This window comes from Salmo trutta, chromosome 20 (genome assembly GCF_901001165.1).
Source record: "Salmo trutta chromosome 20, fSalTru1.1, whole genome shotgun sequence".
Taxonomy (NCBI): domain Eukaryota; kingdom Metazoa; phylum Chordata; class Actinopteri; order Salmoniformes; family Salmonidae; genus Salmo; species Salmo trutta.
The window spans coordinates 20,651,581-20,669,709 of record NC_042976.1 but is presented as its reverse complement, the minus strand read 5'-3'; the positions used below and the strand labels follow the sequence as shown (position 1 = coordinate 20,669,709).

The following is an 18,129-nucleotide window of genomic DNA, read 5'->3' as shown; positions in this document are numbered from 1 at the left end:
TATTAAGTACACACACTAGAACCAAAACTGGCTTTTGTTTGTTAGTACCACTGCTGTGTATATAACCTTCACTAATGTAACGATTAACGCAGTGCAAATAGACAGGTTGGTTTTGCAGTGCAGGGCTAAGAGGGAGCCAGGGGCAAAGAGAGAGGGTCTGCTCACCTATGAGTCCGTTGTAGCGTCGAGCGCGGACCCTGAAGCAGACTGTCACGTTGATGCAGACAGCAGGAAGACCGTTGTCAGAACACAGAGCTACAGAGCGGTTTACACTTGCAGGCAGGGGCATGGAGGCCTCAACCACTACCACCGGACGAGTCCTGTTGGAGGGCAACGACAACATATCAACATAAATAACAACAATAACAAAACATAAACACAGTAACCAAATCAAATTTTATTGGTCACATATGCGTGTTTAGCAGATGGTATTGCGGGTGTAGCGAAATGCACATGGACATCTACAATATGGTGGCTCTATGGGCCAGGAGGCCAAAAAAGATTCAAAATGTAATACAGAAGTCCTAAAATATGGTAGATATATGGACCAGAGCAGGTGCGAATTAGGTCAAAATCAATACATTTAAACCAGTTAAAGTAAAAGTTCACCCCTATGAGTGAATGTTGACCCTTTAACCTACATCTACGTGACATGTAACAATGCAGGAATTCCTGCTAATAGGTCAGTTATCTTGTGGATGTGTTTGACATTTTTCCATGATCATGGTCTTACCTCAGAACCACAGCGGAGTCCGAGAGAAAGGCCCCTACCGCAATGTCTGTGGGTTACAGATGAAAATATGTTGAACACAACATTTCCTTCATACTCTATTTGTAAACCTGTCCTTCCTGCTGTACCCACAAGACTCTCTAGACTTGTTAAAAGCCCTAAGACAGTTTGTTCATCAATTTAGAAGAGCTGGAGACATCAGTCTCATTTGTCATTCATTCAGTCATTTATTTATTCAGTCCACAACAGCCTGCAAATGTATGCACCCTGTTGACTACAGTAGTTACTAGCATGCTAATCACTTTAAAAGGCTTTTCATAGGTAGGATATCTCAGTATAATCTGTAACAGTGCAATATTAAACTGGAAATCTTGTTTGGGGCATTTGCTATGTTTATTTGGCCGATTAATGCAACTCTGATCCCAGAACAGTGTACTGTTACAATGATCAATCAGTATGTGCTCCCTAATACTAATCCAAACATCTCAACAGACTTTTTCAACAATTCCTGTTCTATCTTCTAACAAGATATCAACTGTACTAAGCTGACGTGTTTTGTTTTTAGACAAGTACGTCTAAACAGTCCCGTGTGGCTCAGTTGGTAGAGCATAGTGTTTGCAATGCCAGGGTTGTGGGTTCAATTCCCACGGGGGACCAGTACGGGGGGAAAAATGTATGAAATGTATGCATTCACTACTGTAAGTCGCTCTGGATAAGAGTGTCTGCTAAATGAGTAAAATGTATGTAATTCTTGCCCTTATGAATAAATCTATAGAAACAACAACTAACACATATAACACCAAATAATACATAAATAAAATGTTGGAGACAGACAGTACACAGTACTTTAACAATGTACTAGATGAGAGGATGGCCAAACTAAAGTGAGACTTGTGGAAGATGAGAATGTGAGAAGCAGCGAGGGAGTAGAAAACTATGTGACCACCTAGTTATAGAAATTCCCACTGCCCAGTTCTCTCTGGGTAGCTGCACACATATTTCCCCATCCCCTGTCCTCTGTTCTGTTTCCACCACTGCCATATTTTGTGTTTTGACGACCTTACTAATTTAAGACACAGCGTGTGTGACATCATAGCGGGACACTACAGTGCGTTCTGTTCTAGTCAGCAGCAGAGAAACAGAGACAGACTCCATCATTGTGCTGGAGGGAAGTACTCTACACAACAGTGACAGTCAAGAAAGGGAGCACTACCTTGGTAACCGTTTCCGTCAACATCGATGCCTCCGGAAACAGACTGGCCGAACATCTTTAACTCATTACCCAGAAGAGACCCGGTGATCCTCTGATGAAACAAGAACAGCTTGATTAGTCATACAGTTAACAATCCTCTGTACTGTACACACTTTATACACTACTGTTCACATACACAAGTACACATGGATTTTGTGTTGTAGTTATGTGGTAGTAGAGTAGTGGCCTGAGAGCACACACTTAATGTGTGGTGAAATATGTTGTAAAAGGTAATGTAATGTTTATTTAATTGTATATAACTGCCTTCATTTTTCTGGACCCCAGGAAGCATAGCTGCTCCCCCCTAATACATGGAGCTTTGAGATGCAAGCAATGTAATCTCTCTATATTTGGATACACAGTAACTGCATTTTCTCCAAGAGGTTGTACTCCACATTGACAGAAATCTATTTACATACAGTATAATTTGAGTTATCTTCATGGTATGTCTCACATGCTCAGACAGAGAAAAGAAGGGGACCAAACAGTTTCAGGAAATTGCAGCAATTCAAAGTCAGGAACTCTCTTCTGACTGTCTGAGAGCACACAGAAAAAAACAAAGGAACATTTGTCACAGCAGGATAGGGGAGAGCATTGGTCAGAGGGAGGAAGACCCTCACCCCCCTTTTTCCGTCACTCCCTCCTTCCTTCCCTTTTCCTCCCTCTCTTCTTTCCCTTCTTTCTTTCCTCCCTTTAATCTCCTGGCCCTAATAATTACTCGGAGAAGGGAGAACACAACCCCATCCTTCCCCCCCTTCAATCCCTGACAGCCCAACTCCCTCCCTCCCTAATTTTTCCTTCCTTCTTCCCTCCCAGTAATCTCCTGTCCCTGAAGCCTGCAGACAAACAGCAGCTGTGACATAGCCGTAGCTGTGTACATACTTGAGAGTAAGTCTGAGAGATCCCTGTCTTCCTCCCATTGTAGATATATATAGCCCCACGCAGCTCTTCCTCCTGTGGAGCACCCACCGCCACATCTGGAACATATTTACAGTCAGCCAGTCAGGGGTTAACTTAGGATGCATCTCAAATGGAACCCTATTCCCTAGTAGTGCACTATATTGAAAATAGGGTGCTTTTTTGGATGCACACATGAGTTAACTTACAGGTTTACAGGGACATAATGCATAATGACCTAAATAACACCAGGCAGACCCCCACCACTCCTCTCAGACTGGCTGTACATGCTCTAACCTATGGCTAGTCTACACTGACCTGCCACACTCTCTCTCTGTGTGTGTGTGTGTGTGTGTGTGTGTGTGTGTGTGTGTGTGTGTGTGTGTGTGTGTGTGTGTGTGTGTGTGTGTGTGTGTGTGTGTGTGTGTGTGTGTGTGTGTGTGTGTGTGTGTGTGTGTGTTAAGGACCTAGGCTGGTGTAAGTGGCAGTTGGAAGTACATTGAGGCCCTCTGATCAGCTTTGGGGATGTAGTTAGCTGGTTGGTGAGTGGTGATGCTCAGTGTGGAGCGTGGCTGTTATATGGTGTATGTCACTTACTCTAGTCTAGTTCGTCCTGAAAAAGACTGCTAATGTGTTTAACTAAAATGTGGGGAGATTTGCTTGCGCAACAATAAGCACCAAAAAATTAGAACAGCACCTACTCGGAATATCACATCATTAACATATAAATAGTTATGCATCTTTGCTAAAATGATGATTAAACTCACCAGGAAAGCCATCGTCATCAATATCTCCCAGATCGGTTATGGTCTCCCCAAATCTTGCAGCATACGATTTGCTTCCAGCCAACTGAAACTCTGCTTCCTTCATATTAGCCTGAAAAATAAATATATTCACAGTCTTAAGATTCATTCTCTACTCATCCCAAGGTAATCGCTTGTAGAAGAAAAAATAAGTAATTTGATGAAGTAGATATATTGCGGAAGTAGCTAGCTAAGCTTCATGATTGTGTAATTGCAGTTATTTAGTCACTAGGTTGGTAAGGAAGTTAGTCATGTCATTCAGAGTTGCCTGGTCCTTAGTGGAACACTGTAAATGTAGCAGATATCCTCTGGTTTAGTGTTCCGTAATACAAACTTATCAGTCATAGAAACAGCCCTCAAGTCCTGCTATCATTATGCTGGGTTGTTTTAGATCATCCGCCAGTGCAATATAGTATCTCCAGACACTTCTTGAATAGGAAATGACCATGAAAGGAAAATATATTTACTTCATGACCATATGCTTTCTATAGAAGTATCTGATTGTTCTGAAAGCTGCATAGGTAGTCTAGATGTTAGGTAGTCTGGATGTTACTAGCCAATTATAAGAGCAACTTAATGTAAAGTGATACCATCATTGGTATTGAAAAGTGTTTGTTATAACAGCGCACACCACCAGTATTCTATGAGATGCTTAACTATCATATTATAGTAACTACAGCGTTAAGTTGTGATGGTAAGAGTGTGTGTGTGATATGTGATGTGAGGAAGTGCCTGTTGGTGTTGTTCAGTTTTATTAAGTATCTGAGATGGCCAAGTTGTTCATGAGGGTGTACTTTGAATATCACACATACGTGTTTATGGAGACCAACACACTATACAGGCCGAAGCCTTCATTTGTTGACATTCAATCTATTAATAAACTGAAGGAAAAAAATGAAGAAAAAAAAATGCATGAAATGAAATGAAAATGTATGAAATGTATGTATTCACTACTGTAAGTCGCTCTGGATAAGAGCGTCTGCTAAATGACTAAAATGTAAATGAATTTAAGGCATTTTTCAGGGAAGTGTTCCATATAACAGCCATGCAAAGTTTAAAGTAAACATTTCAATAGGTAATGGGCCATCAAATTACTGTAGAACCAATGCAATTTGCAAAACACAATAACTGCACACTAATGTTTTCATGATAGGGTTGAAAGAAAGGTTGACTCGCTCTCAATAATTTTTTCCGAAATTACTCGCATCCGCTCATATCTCCTTCTCAAGCCACATTGGAGGAGAAAATCCAAGGTCCCTCCCCTCTGACGTTCTCCTCCAATGAGTTTTGAGAAGGCAAGAAGAGGAATCAGGGAAATCAAAGTGTTCTGTTATGTACTGTATTTTTTTTATGTGAAAGGTGTTGTGTTGATTATGAAACTTTTAAGTATCATGCCTTTCTTAATTTCCTTTGAGGGCATACAAACAGTCAAAACATTTGGACCCACCTAATCATTGAAGGGTTTTCTTTATTTTTACTATTTTCTAAATTGTAGAATAATAGTGAAGACATCAAAAATATGAAATGACACATATGGAATCATGTAGTAACCAAAAAACTGTTAAACAAATCAAAATATATTTTATATTTGAGATTCTTCAAAGTAGTCTCCCTTTGCCTTGATAACAGCTTTGCACACTCTTGAAATTCTCTCAACCAGCTTCACCTGGAATGCTTTTCCAACAGTCTTGAAGGAATTCCCACATATGCTGAGCACTTGTTGGCTGCTTTTCCTTCACTCTGCAGTCCAATTCATCCCAAACCATCTCAAGTGGGTTGAGGTCGGGTGATTGTGAAGGCCAGGTCATCTGATGCAGCATTCCATCACTCTCCTTCTTGGTCAAATAGCTCTTACAGTCTGGAGTTGTGTTTTGAGTCATTGTCCAGTTGAAAAACAAATGATAGTCCCACTAAGCGCAAACCAGATGGGATGGCGTATCACTGCAGGATGTTGTGGTAAGTGTGTTCTGAATTCTAAATAAATCACTGACAGTATCACCAGGAAAGCACCCCCACACCATCACACCTCCTCCTCCATGCTTCACGGTGGGAACCACACATGCGGAGATCATCCGTTCACCTACTCTGCATCTCACAAAGACACGCTGGTTGGAACCAAAAATCTCAAATTTGGACTCATCAGACCAAAGGACAGATTTCCATCAGTCTAATGTCCATTGCTCATGTTTCTTGACCCAAGCAAGTCTCTTCTTATTGGTGTCCTTTAGTAGTGGTTTCTTTGCAGCAATTCGACCATGGAGTCTTGATTCACGCAGTCTCCTCTGAACACTTGATGTTGAGATGTGTCTGTTACTTGAACTCTGTGAAGCATTTATTTGGGCTGCAATTTCTGAGGCTGAACTTCTTCTCTGAAGCAGAGGTAACTCTGGGTCTTCTTCACTGTGGCGGTCCTCATAAGAGCCAGTTTCATCATAGCGCTTGATGGTTTTTGCAACTGCACTTGAAGAAACTTTCAAAGTTCTTGACATTTTCCGGATTGACTGACCTTCATATCTTCAAATAATGATGAACTGTCGTTTCTTTTTTCTTATCTGAGCTGTTCTTGCCGTAATATGGACTTGGTCTTTTACCAAATACAGCAATATTCTGTATACCAACCCTACCTTGTCACAACACAACTGATTGGCTCACACGTATTAAGAAGGAAAGAAATAGAAACTGGAAACCATATATCTTGAGGCTGCATTTATTGTAGCTATCAGCATATCGAATGCGCAACACAAGCTGGTAGCATTCTTGACCATTGCTACTCTAAGTTCCGCAATGCATACAAAGCCCTCCCCCGCCCTCCCTTCGGCAAATCTGACCACAATTCCATTTTGTTTCTCCCAGCCTATAGACTGAAACTAAAACAGGAAACGCCCGTACTCAGGTCTATCCAACGCTGATCTGACCAATCGGATTCCATGCTTCAAGATTGCTTCAATCACGTGGACTGGGATATGTTCCGGGTAGCCTCAGACAACAACATTGACGTATACGCTGACTCTGTGATCGAGTTTATTAGCAAGTGCATCGGTGATGATGTACCCACTGTGACTATTAAAACCTTCCTTAACCAGAAACCGTGGACTGATGGCAACATTTGCACAAAACTGAAAGTGCGAATCCCCGCTTTTAATCATGGCAAGGCGACTGGAAACATGACCGAATACAAACAGTGTAGCTATTCCCTCTGCAGGGCAATCAAACAAGCAAAGCGTCAGTATAGGGGCGGCAGGTAGCCTAGTGGTTAGAGCGTTGGACTTGTAACCAACATTGAATCCCCGAGCTGACAAGGTAAACAAATCTGTCGTTCTGCCCCTGAACAAGGCAGTTAACCCACTGTTCCTAGGTCGTCATTGAAAATAAGAATTTGTTCTTAACTGACTTGCCTAGTTAAATAAATAAAAACAAGAGACAAAGTAGAGTTGCAATTCAACGGCTCAAACACGAGATGTATGTGGCAGGGTCTACAGTCAATCACGGATTACAAAAAGAAAACCAGCCCCACCACGGACATTGACGTCTTGCTCCCAGACAAATTAAACAACTTCTTTGTTTTTAGGACAATACAGTGCCACTGATACGGCCCGCTACCAAAGTCTGTAGGCTCTCCTTCACCGTGGTCAATGTGAGTAAAACATTTAAACGTGTTAACCCTCGCAAGGCTGCTGGCCCACACAGCATCCCTTGCCACGTCATTAGAGCAATACCTATGTAAGAATGCTGTTCATCGATTACAGCTCAGCATTTAACACCATAGTACCCTCCAAACTCATCATCAAGCTTGAGACCCTGGGTCTTGACCCTGCCCTGTGCAACTGGGTCCAGGGACTTTCTGATGGGCCGCCCCCAGGTGGTGAGGGCAGGAAACAACATCTCCTCAACACTGGGGCCCCACAAGGGTGCGTTCTCAGCCCTCTCCTGTTCACCCATGACTGTGTGGCCATGCACGCCTCCAACTCAATCATCAAGTTTGCAGACGACACTACAGTGGTAGGCTTCATTACCAACAACGACGAGACGGCCTACAGAGCGGAGCTGAGGGCCCTCGGAGTGTGGTGTCAGGAAAATAACCTCTCACTCAACGTCAACAAAACAAAGGATATGATCGTGGACTTCAGGAAACAGCAAAGGGAGCACCCCCCCCATCCACATCGACGGAACAGTAGTGGAGAAGGTGGAAAGTTTTAAGTTCCTCGGCGTACACATCACGGACAAACTGAAATGGTCCACCCACACAGACAGCGTGAAGAAGGCATAACAGCACCTCTAAAAGACTCACAAACTTTTACAGATGCACAATCGATAGCATCCTGTTGGGCTGTATCACCGCCTGGTACGGCAACTGCACCGCCCACAGCTGCAAGGCTCTCCAGATGGTTGTGCGGTCTTCACAACACATCACCGGGGGGCAAACTACCTGCCCTCCAGGACACTTACACCACCCGATGTCACAGGAAGGCCAAAAAGATCATCAAAGGACAACAACCACCCGAGCCACTGCCTGTTCACCCCGCTATCATCCAGAAGGCGAGGTCAGTACAGGTGCATTAAAGCTGGGACCGAGAGTGAAAAACAGCTTCTATCTCAAGGCCATCAAACTGTTAAACAGCCATCACTAACATAGAGTGGCTGCTGCCAACATACAGACTCAAATCTCTGGCCATAAATGTAATAAATTGATTTAATTTAAGGTATCACTAGTCACTTTAAATAACATCACTTTCATAATGTCTACATATCCTACATTACTCATCTCATTTCTATATACTGTATGGCTACCTATAAAATGTATATTTGTTTAACACTTTTTTGGCTACTTACATGATTCCATATGTGTTATTTCACAGTTATTTCATAGTTTTGATGTCTTCACTATTATTCTAGATTGTAGAAAATAGTCAAAATAAAGAAACCCCCTGGAATGAGTAGGTGTGTTCAAACCTTTGACTGGTCCTGTATAAAGTTGGATTGAACTGAAGGAAAAACGAATACGGAAAGATCCCAGTACTTACAGCTCCTTGGTTGATGTAGACATGGACTCGTCCCTCCTCTCTCATGGTGCTGTACATGGGAGCTCCTACCAGTAGATCAGACAGGCCATCTCCATTCAGGTCCACGGCACACACACTGGCACCAAAATATGAGCCCAGCTACAGTATAGGAAAGCAGGTTTTATGTCTATATAGTCAATCACATCAACCAAATGTATTTTTAAAGCCATTTTAGACATCAGTAGTTGCCACAAAGTGTTTTTGCAGTGAGGAGGTATGATCTAGTTCTGTGTCAAAATTAAGACATTAAGAACTGAGACATTAAAGACTGGTTTCCCAGACACAGATTAAACCCAGTCCTAGACTAAAGAGCATGTCCAATGGAGATTGGTCCCACGTTGGTAGAGCAAGGTGCTTACACTGCCTGGGTTCCCACGGGGGACCAGTACGAGGGAAAATACATGTAGTCACTAATGTAAGTCGTTCTGGATAAGAGCGTCTGCTTAATGACTAAAATGTGAAAGATATATGGCTACTAATTTTCACCTTGCTTCCCTTGACTTCACTGATGATCTTCAGCATGTTTTCTTCAGCTCTGAATAGGTAGGCCTGGAGAAGAGGAGAAACAAGACCTGGTCACATCAGGACCTAAAGCCAACTAAGGATGAGTATACAGGTGGTAAAATGCATACACTACTTAGATTGTATCACAATACCCACACAGACCCAGACCCAATACCCACACATCATCTGCTTTCTACTGATCAAATATAATTAATCTATCATATTAACACTCCTGTGGGGGATGCATTTGATAAGGTCATTGACAACTGGCAACTTGTACAGTAAAAAAACATGTAAATAACAATTCCTTCATAAAATGTGCACTGAATTGACACATGACATAATGATTCCCCACTTCCTCTTTCTGCAGAGAGATACATTTACATTAGTTTAGCAGACATACGAACTTATACATATAGCAGAGGCAGAGGTAACTACAGTATATGTCATCAATCTATCACTCATATACAGTTACTTGCCCACATTGTATCTACCTTGATTGAATGCAGTGACTGTATGTCGCTCTGGAAAAAGAGCTTCTGCTAAATTACTTAAATGTAAATATATTTACAACCAAATCCTTTCAGCTATTTCAGAATAAAGGCCTTCTGCCTTAGTGCCATCAATCAACAGAGGGCCTATCATCACAAGATCTTACTATAGTAATAGACATACCTGAGCAGCTAAAACATGGTATGTGTCCCCCACATGTCACCCCCATAGGGCTCTGGTCAAAAGTAGTACAGTATAGGGAATAGGGTGCCATGGTCATTTTCAGCAACACATATTTCATACATTTCACCAGCAGAAGGAGGAATGCCCGATGCATCATATATTTTGCATCAGCCTGGATGGTGATTTAAACACACATACTGCATTGTACTTACCGCTTTACTACCCCCTGCTTGTCAGTTCATATGAAACGAGCCGATACATGTGCAAGTGTTGGTACTGTGCTTTCTATCTACGGGCAGGTGATGGAGTGATGGGGATGGGACGGGGGTAAAAGGAAAAACAGGAATTAAATGAACTCTTACTTTACCAGTCTGCCTGTGCTGGGGTGCACCTCCAACGATCTCTGTGGAGTCAGGGTGAAGGAAGTGGCCGGCGCCAACTGAGTAGCCTGGTGATGAAATTAAGGATCATAACGTTAGTACAACACCAGTACAACTTTATTATAACCAACGAATCAGACTACCAAAGTTGCCTGGCAATGGAAACGTATTACAACGTTAAAACTTCTTTGGGATCGGTGTCCCATCCACGGGACGTTTGAGCTAACGTAGGCTAATGCAATTAGCATGAGGTTGTAAGTAACAAGAACATTTCCCAGGACATAGACATATCTGATAATGGCAGAAAGCTTAAATTCTTGTTAATCTAACTGCACTGTCCAATTTACAGTAGCTATTAGAACTGTTTTTTTGTGTGTATTATCTTTCACCAGATCTATTGTGTTAAATTCCCCTACATTCCTTTCACATTTCCACAAACTTCAAAGTGTTTCCTTCCAAATGGTACCAAGAATATGCATATCCTTGCTTCAGGGCCTGAGCTACAGGCAGTTAGATTTGGGTATGTCATTAATTAATAGAAGGGCGGATTCTTAATTAATACAATGTCCGTACAATGTTAGTAAAACCTTAATACAACCTTGGTACAACCTTAGTATAACCAACAATACAGGTAGAACCAGATGGTACTGGTTGAGATAAGAGCAACAAGCCACACTGTGACTGGCTTGATGAGAAAACAACATTCCTTTGATAAGAGCTTTAAAAAAGGGTTACACGAGAGGTCTTTTCCATGCATGAAAGTATGTTTGAAAAATGCACTTTTTGACGGCACTTGTTTGGTTAAAAACACTGATATGGATCCCCTTGACAGAGAGACAACATCATTTTTTGCAGTAACTACAATTGATCACATACTGAGCAATAGCGTGTGTGTGTGTGTGTGTGTGTGTGTGTGTGTGTGTGTGTGTGTGTGTATGCACCTGACAATCAGCTTCCTGTTCACACACACAGAGCGTGTTCTCTCAACACACAAAGACACAGAAAAAGCATGCTTCCTCTTCAAATTTCATTACGTTACACTTCACTAACTTACAGCCTCTGCAGAAAAACAAATGAGACGTGTGACAACAAGACAAGTCCTTCTGATTGTCTCCAACCATGATATTATTAATGTACCTAATGTGCCATATGTTGTATTACATATATGTACCCAGATAACTGCCATAGAGGACAGTGCTGTCGTCATCCACATAGGCAGACAGGACCATACTGGAGGTGTTGTAGACCAGAACAGACCCAGTCCAGTACGATGTCCCAGGGGCTCCCATTATTATCAAGTCCTGAAGAAAAACAACACAAAACATACATTATAGAATGGCAGTTTGTGATGTATCTTTGTGATTTACTGTATATTTGTGATTTTCTGTACGCGCTTGTAAGTTTGTGACTTGTATTACCAGCACAGGCTGTATTTCCAGCATAGGCTGTATTACCAGCACAGGCTGTATTACCAGCACAGGATGTATTTCCAGCACAGGCTGTATTACCAGCACAGGCTGTATTACCAGCACAGGCTGTATTACCAGCACAGGCTTCACATAAACTATGGATCTAAAAAGAATATCTAGATGAATTAATACCTCATTCAGAAAGTTGGATATTCCTGCTTGGCATGATCCATAGTCTTCACCAAACTTCCGTTGATGATCTGGAAAGAGACGCATGTAATTTCATTCAACCTCTCAGTGCAGATTAATTACAGGAGTGGCCTTGGTCATGGTGAGAAAAAAAACATATGGATTACTCCTGTTTGTCCTGGGTTATTGACTGATTGATGTGCTTGTGTATAGGCCACACTGGTAGGCCTACAGGTGATGGTTTAGATTACTTTTCTGTGAGTAATCTAGAAGAAAAAGAAACGCACACCTATATAAACGAGTCATCTCGCAGTGTTTGTGATCATACCCTGATGAAGACAGCTTGGCTGTAGAAACGTTGGATATTACATTTTTGCATCTGAGCTCCTAGAGTGTGCGGCTCTCCCTTATTTTCTACTTTTCTGTGAGTATCTAGCTAGTCTAGCAGACTGCATACTCCCAATCATCTGAGAAGAAGCAATGTTTCAGCACTATGGGGTTATCTAGACAAGTCTCACAACAAGAAAAAGGTAGTTTTACAGGTACTAAACAGAAAGACGTTGTACCTTTATAGCATGGGATAAGTGGTTGAGACTGTTTGAGGTCAGCTTCGTATCTGTAGCAGACACCATGAGGCAGCTTGTTCTGGTTGTCTTTCCTGGAATAGAACACGTTCTTCCAACGATGCCCACATGCCTGTGGAACGAGAAGCAGCACACATGTTTTGGATGAAATGCAACTGTTTGAGCAACAATGGAATAAGCTACACACAAAACATGTCAACTCGATGGTTCTTCTAACGAGTGACATAATGCAAGCCCTGTCCAGCAGCTACACTACATGACCGAAAGTATTTGGACACCTGCTTGTCGATCATATCATTCTGAAATCATGGGCATTAATATGGAGTTGCCCCTCCCCCCCATCTTGGTGCTTTATAGCCTCTAATCTTCTAGGAAGGGTTTCCACTAGATGTTGGAACATTGCTGGATTTGTTTCCATTCAGCCACAAGAACATTAGTGAGGTTGGGCACTGATGATGGGCAAACAATTTTTGTATGGACCTCCCTTTGTGCACAGGGGCATTGTCATGCTGAAACAGGAAAGGGCCTTCCCCAAACTGTTGCCACATAGTTGGAATCACAGAATCGTCTAGAATGTCATTGTATGCTGTAGCGTTAAGATTTCCCTTCACTGAAACTAATGGGCCTAGCCCGAACCATGAAAAACAGCCCCAGACCATTATTCACCAAACTTTACAATTGCCACTATGCATTCGGGCAGGTAGCGTTCTCCTGACATCTGCCAAACCCAGATTCGTCTGTCGGACTGCCAGATCGTGAAGCGTGATTCATCACTCCAGAGAGCGTTTCCACTGCTCCAGAGTCCAATGACGGCGAGCTTTACACCACTCCAGCCGACGCTTGGCATTGCGCATGGTGATCTTTGGCTTCTGTGTGGCTGCCTGGCCATGGAAACCCATTTCATGAAGCTCCCAACGAACAGTTAGGATTTCGGTAGTGAGCGCTTTTTACGCGCTACACATTCAGCACTCGGCAGTCCCGTTCTGTAAGCTTGTGTGGCCTACCACTTCACGGCTGAGCCGTTGTTGCTCCTAGACGTTTCCACTTCACAATAACACCACTTACAGTTGACTGAGGCAGTTCTAGCAGGGTAGAAATTTGAGGAAGTGACTTGTTGGAAATGTCGCATCCTTATGACGGTGCCACATTGAAAGTCACAGAGCTCTTCAGTAAGGCCATTCTACTGCCAATGTTTGTCTATGGAGATTGCATGGCTGTGTGAACTATTTTTATAAAACTGTCAGCAACGGATGTGGCTGAAATAGCAGAATCCACTAATTTGAAGGGGTGTCCACATACTTTTGAATATATAGTGTAGTTTCCAAAATAACATTCACCAACAATAGACTATAAGGCTAAACAAAACATGTACATTTTGTGGGTCTTCTAACTAGTGACATAGGTCTGATAGGGTTGTAAATGATGCTAGCCTTGTTTCTTATTTAAACTAAATTCACCAGATGTTGCCCATCTCATCATTTGATTTAGGTCTCAGAATGGGCACAAAGACTGTGTATCACTGTACTGTTACATATCAATACATGGCCATCACTGTAATGCAATGTGTGATAGCTGCTGCTGTAAAAAGGGCTTTATAAATCAATGTGATTAATTGAGAGACTTAACATACCAATACATGGCCATCACTAGGCTGTCTAGACAGGCTGACTCCGAGCCACTGGTTGTCACTCTCAGAGACACAAGTCTTCCCACAACTGTCCACACCTGTAGTACACACACGTTGAGAAAGAGAGAGAGAGTAAGAACAAGAGCAAGATATGAGAAGTTGCCATAACCAGTAATATTGCCTTATAAACCCTTCGATTAAAACATTAAGAAAAGTATTATGTTTTCTTATAATCCAATGTCAGTGAACAAATACCCCAAACCACCTTGGTCAAATAAACAGAACCACTTAATCTTTAACATGGAGGTCACACATTCTTTCTTTGTAAAGTTGAGTGGATATGCAATACATCAATAATACAAACCCGTTGATATTTGTTGACATTCTTTATTGCCTGAGATGTTGCACTTATAAATTGCTCCTGGTTTTATAAGGGATGGATCGAATGTTGAATTCGCGACTGGGGCTCCGACTAATAACCTATAACAGACAATTATGGAAATCACCATCAGCCAACCATTCACTAACGTTATAGTTTTACACCCATCAATATCCCAACTGTGTGATTTAAAAAAATATATATATTTCACACTCAAAAAGTTGTCAAACGGCAACTGGACAGCAGTTACTGGTCAAAGTTCATTGTGCTCATAGACTCCTTAATTAAAATGTATCACCGTTTCAATTTGAAGAACCCCTAAAGGACCCCCCAGGAAACGTTTATTCTTAGAGTATAATACATGTGTGATGCCTATTCAGTTAGTGTTTTATGACTAATGTTTTAAAAATAAGCCTACAAACTGTTTTAATCGCTTACCATGTGTGTTGCTTGTTCTTATGTAACAACACAGAATATCCAAATGAAGATCCATTTGGGCCAGTGAAACTAACCGGATGGTCTACATCCAAATTGTAACAGTCAGTGAGACTACAGCACCAAGCGAGAAGAAAGCTCCAACAGCAATAAACATTCACCGGCTTCTTTCGCTCCATTTAAAAAAGGAAATAAAACACAAATTTTTCCAACACGTAGAGACTTCAATTGATGGCAGAGGGAAACAAAAGAAAGGTCAAACTTTTCGATGATTAAAAGTCAGGATAACAGCGGAAAGTTGTACATAACGATAAGAAGTTTAGAATGGCGGTTGAATAGTCTGAACACTCTTGTTGCGAGCTGCGTGAGTCCGTCAGGCTGCTCGTGCTCATGGATAAATTCCGTCACGTGAAAGTTCTCAGCTTTGAACCTCTGGTGGGCGGCGGGCTCATGCTGCTCCCCAAACTCACAGCGCTGAACCCTCCTACCTACACACCAGTCAAACTAAGAGAACGATGTGTTCCCTGGAATTAACAGTACAGTGAAAAGTTTCAGAAAGGCTTGAATCAAATCCACACTGTACAGTTAACTGCCAAAATAAAGGAGATGGCAATATAAAGTGACTTAATAGGGCGTTGGACCACCTCGAGCCACTAGAACAGCTTCAATGAGCCTTGGCATACATTCTACAAATGTCTGGAACTCCATTTGCGGGATGCAACACAATTCTTCGACAAGAAATTCCATCATTTGGTGTTTTGTTGATGGTGATGGAAAACTCTGTCTCAGGCACTGCTCCAGAATCTCCCATACGTGTTCAATTGGGTTGAGACTTGGTGACTGACTGATGCAGGCGCGAACACACCCATTCACACTCAAACACACCCATTCAGACTCCAACACACACACACACACACAATCACACACACAAACATATAAACCCCACCTTTCCTCCTTTGAGACCCCTCTTTCAGTCACTGAGATCTCTTCTTCTAGCCATGGTAGACAAAATAATGGGCACCTGGGATTTTTTATACATGACTCTAAGCAGGAACCACACCTGTGTGGAAGCACCTGCTTTCAATATACTGTACTTTGTATCCCTCATTTACTCACCTGTTTTCTTTATTTTGTCAGGTACATGTAGATGCTGCTGAAATTGATTGTTGGCTATATATGGCTGGACTACTATATATTTCTGATGCTGTCATTTCGTGCCAGAATAATGCTCATTTGCTTTTTGTAAAAGGTGAGGAAATAGAAAAAGTAACACATACAAAACATAGACTTTATCTTTCTGACAGAGTTCATTGTATATAGCCAAGTTAACTTGACTTATTGTGTATTTATTCCTTGTGTTATTATCTTTCTATTATTTTCATATTTTTCTCTCTGCATTGCTGGGTAGGGCCTGTAAGTAAGCATTTCACTGTTAGTCTACACCTGTTGTTTACCAAGCATGGGACAAATACAATTTGATTTGATTTCATAAAGTTCATTAAGAAGGAATGGAATTAGGCTATTGATATTTTATTTAAAAAAAACAAATTAATATGGACAATGATTGAGTGTCAGGAAACAGGGAATGTTATCCTACGGGGCGAGACCGTCTGGAATGTCTGTCTACGATATTTTCCCATATTGGTCCGTCCGGAACATGATGTAAATTTAGCATCTGTCAGGATTTTTTTCCCTGTGTCCATTCATTTCTGTACATCGTTATTTGCAGTAACTACAATTGAGCTAATATTGAGCAACAGTGTGTGTGTGTTTTCTTTGTGCGCTAATAATCTCCTGCAACCAAGCCGGTATTATTCCCACGGTGTAGGTCTAAATGAACCATGCAGAGCCAGTGCTGGTCTTAACAGTGTTCTGCTGGGACAATTACCTGTTCAGTTATATTAGGTGAAGGATAGAGGGAGGGTTTGTCCACTGAACGCTGGTGGTTAAAACCTGTGTTTCGTGAGAGAGACCACACACAAGTTGACACAACAAAGCAAATATTTGGTGTTGTGCTCTTTGGCTTATAATGTGGTGTTTTCCCAACAGAAGGAACGGAAAGAGCAAATCAAGTAAAGAGAAGAAAAGAGAAAGGAAAGAGAGAGGAAAACAAGGAAGGAGGTAGCAGGTCTAAGTGTAATGGAACTTGATTCATGTCTTATTGCTAAACCCTCAGAGGTCGATGGCCGCGCAGGGACAGACATTAGTGACTAAATAAAACCCAGTGTGCTTATGCTGGAGACTTCATGTTCCACCCAGTGTTGTGTTCAGACCACCTAAAGCGAGACCGAGTTAAGACTGGAGCAAATCCAGTCAGAGTCAAGACCAAGACTGGAGGGGGGGCGAGACTGAGTCAAGACCGAGACCGGGAGTGGGGAGAGGGCTGAGAGTCTGAGTCAAGACCATGATTGTAATTGTGTCAGATCGGCACCATAAGAAGAGCTACCAAAATTACAGTACTTCTGTGTTAATATTTCAGAAGAACATATGGAATCCTTAGCCATTCATAATGGTTAAAAAATGCATACTGTGGACAAATAGAGAGCTGCTCTACAAATGATTAAACTAGTCTAAACCAAAGGCTTAGACTCAAGAGGCAGTTCATCAGCTGTTTTGAATTCTGCGCTGTACTACCAGTTTGCTTTCAATCAAATTTTCCTCACATATGACACCTCCAAGAAGAGTGGCTAGACGTTGGCAGTCATAACATATAATGCAATAAAGCACATCTCTGTCTTTTCAAAGACGTACTTAACATTTCACATGCATGGCTGTCTCATGGCTGAGACAAAGTCATGTCTTTCAGATTCATGAGGTAGTCACCTGGAATGCATTTCAATTAACAGGTGTGCCTTGTTAAAAGTTAATTAGTGGAATTTCTTTCCTTCTTAATGCGTGTGAGCCAATCAGTTGTGTTGTGACAAGGTAGGGTTGGTATACAGAAGATAGCCCTATTTGGTCAAATACCAAGTCCATTTTATGGCAAGAACAGCTCAAATAAGCAAAGAATAATGGCAGTCAATCTTTGTTTTAAGAAACTTGGACAGTTTCTTTAAGTGCAGTCGCAAAAACCATCAAGTGCTATGATGAAACTGGCTCTCATGAGGACCGCCAAATGAAAGGTAGACCCAGAGTTAGCTCTGCTGCAGAGGATAAGTTCATTAGAGTTACCAGCCTCAGAAATCGGCAATTAACTGCACCTCAG

General features: G+C 41.8%; 1 protein-coding gene across 1 annotated transcript in view; it reads right to left on the bottom strand.

Annotated features, from left to right (window-relative positions):
* itga4 (integrin alpha 4) overlaps positions 1–15,722 on the bottom strand; it is a 31,970-nt gene extending 16,248 nt beyond the window's left edge. Inside the window, exons 1-14 of the mRNA XM_029702511.1 lie at positions 14,928–15,722; positions 14,475–14,590; positions 14,114–14,208; positions 12,466–12,595; positions 11,903–11,970; positions 11,473–11,602; positions 10,284–10,369; positions 9,229–9,291; positions 8,704–8,841; positions 3,647–3,755; positions 2,865–2,959; positions 1,944–2,034; positions 734–779; positions 166–320 (exon numbers count right to left, since the gene is read on the bottom strand). Coding sequence (XP_029558371.1) covers positions 166–320; positions 734–779; positions 1,944–2,034; positions 2,865–2,959; positions 3,647–3,755; positions 8,704–8,841; positions 9,229–9,291; positions 10,284–10,369; positions 11,473–11,602; positions 11,903–11,970; positions 12,466–12,595; positions 14,114–14,208; positions 14,475–14,590; positions 14,928–15,103 — 1,498 coding nt within the window. The 5' untranslated portion in view covers positions 15,104–15,722. The remainder of the gene's footprint in view (positions 1–165; positions 321–733; positions 780–1,943; positions 2,035–2,864; positions 2,960–3,646; positions 3,756–8,703; positions 8,842–9,228; positions 9,292–10,283; positions 10,370–11,472; positions 11,603–11,902; positions 11,971–12,465; positions 12,596–14,113; positions 14,209–14,474; positions 14,591–14,927) is intronic.
* Between the last annotated feature and the right edge of the window lie 2,407 nt (positions 15,723–18,129).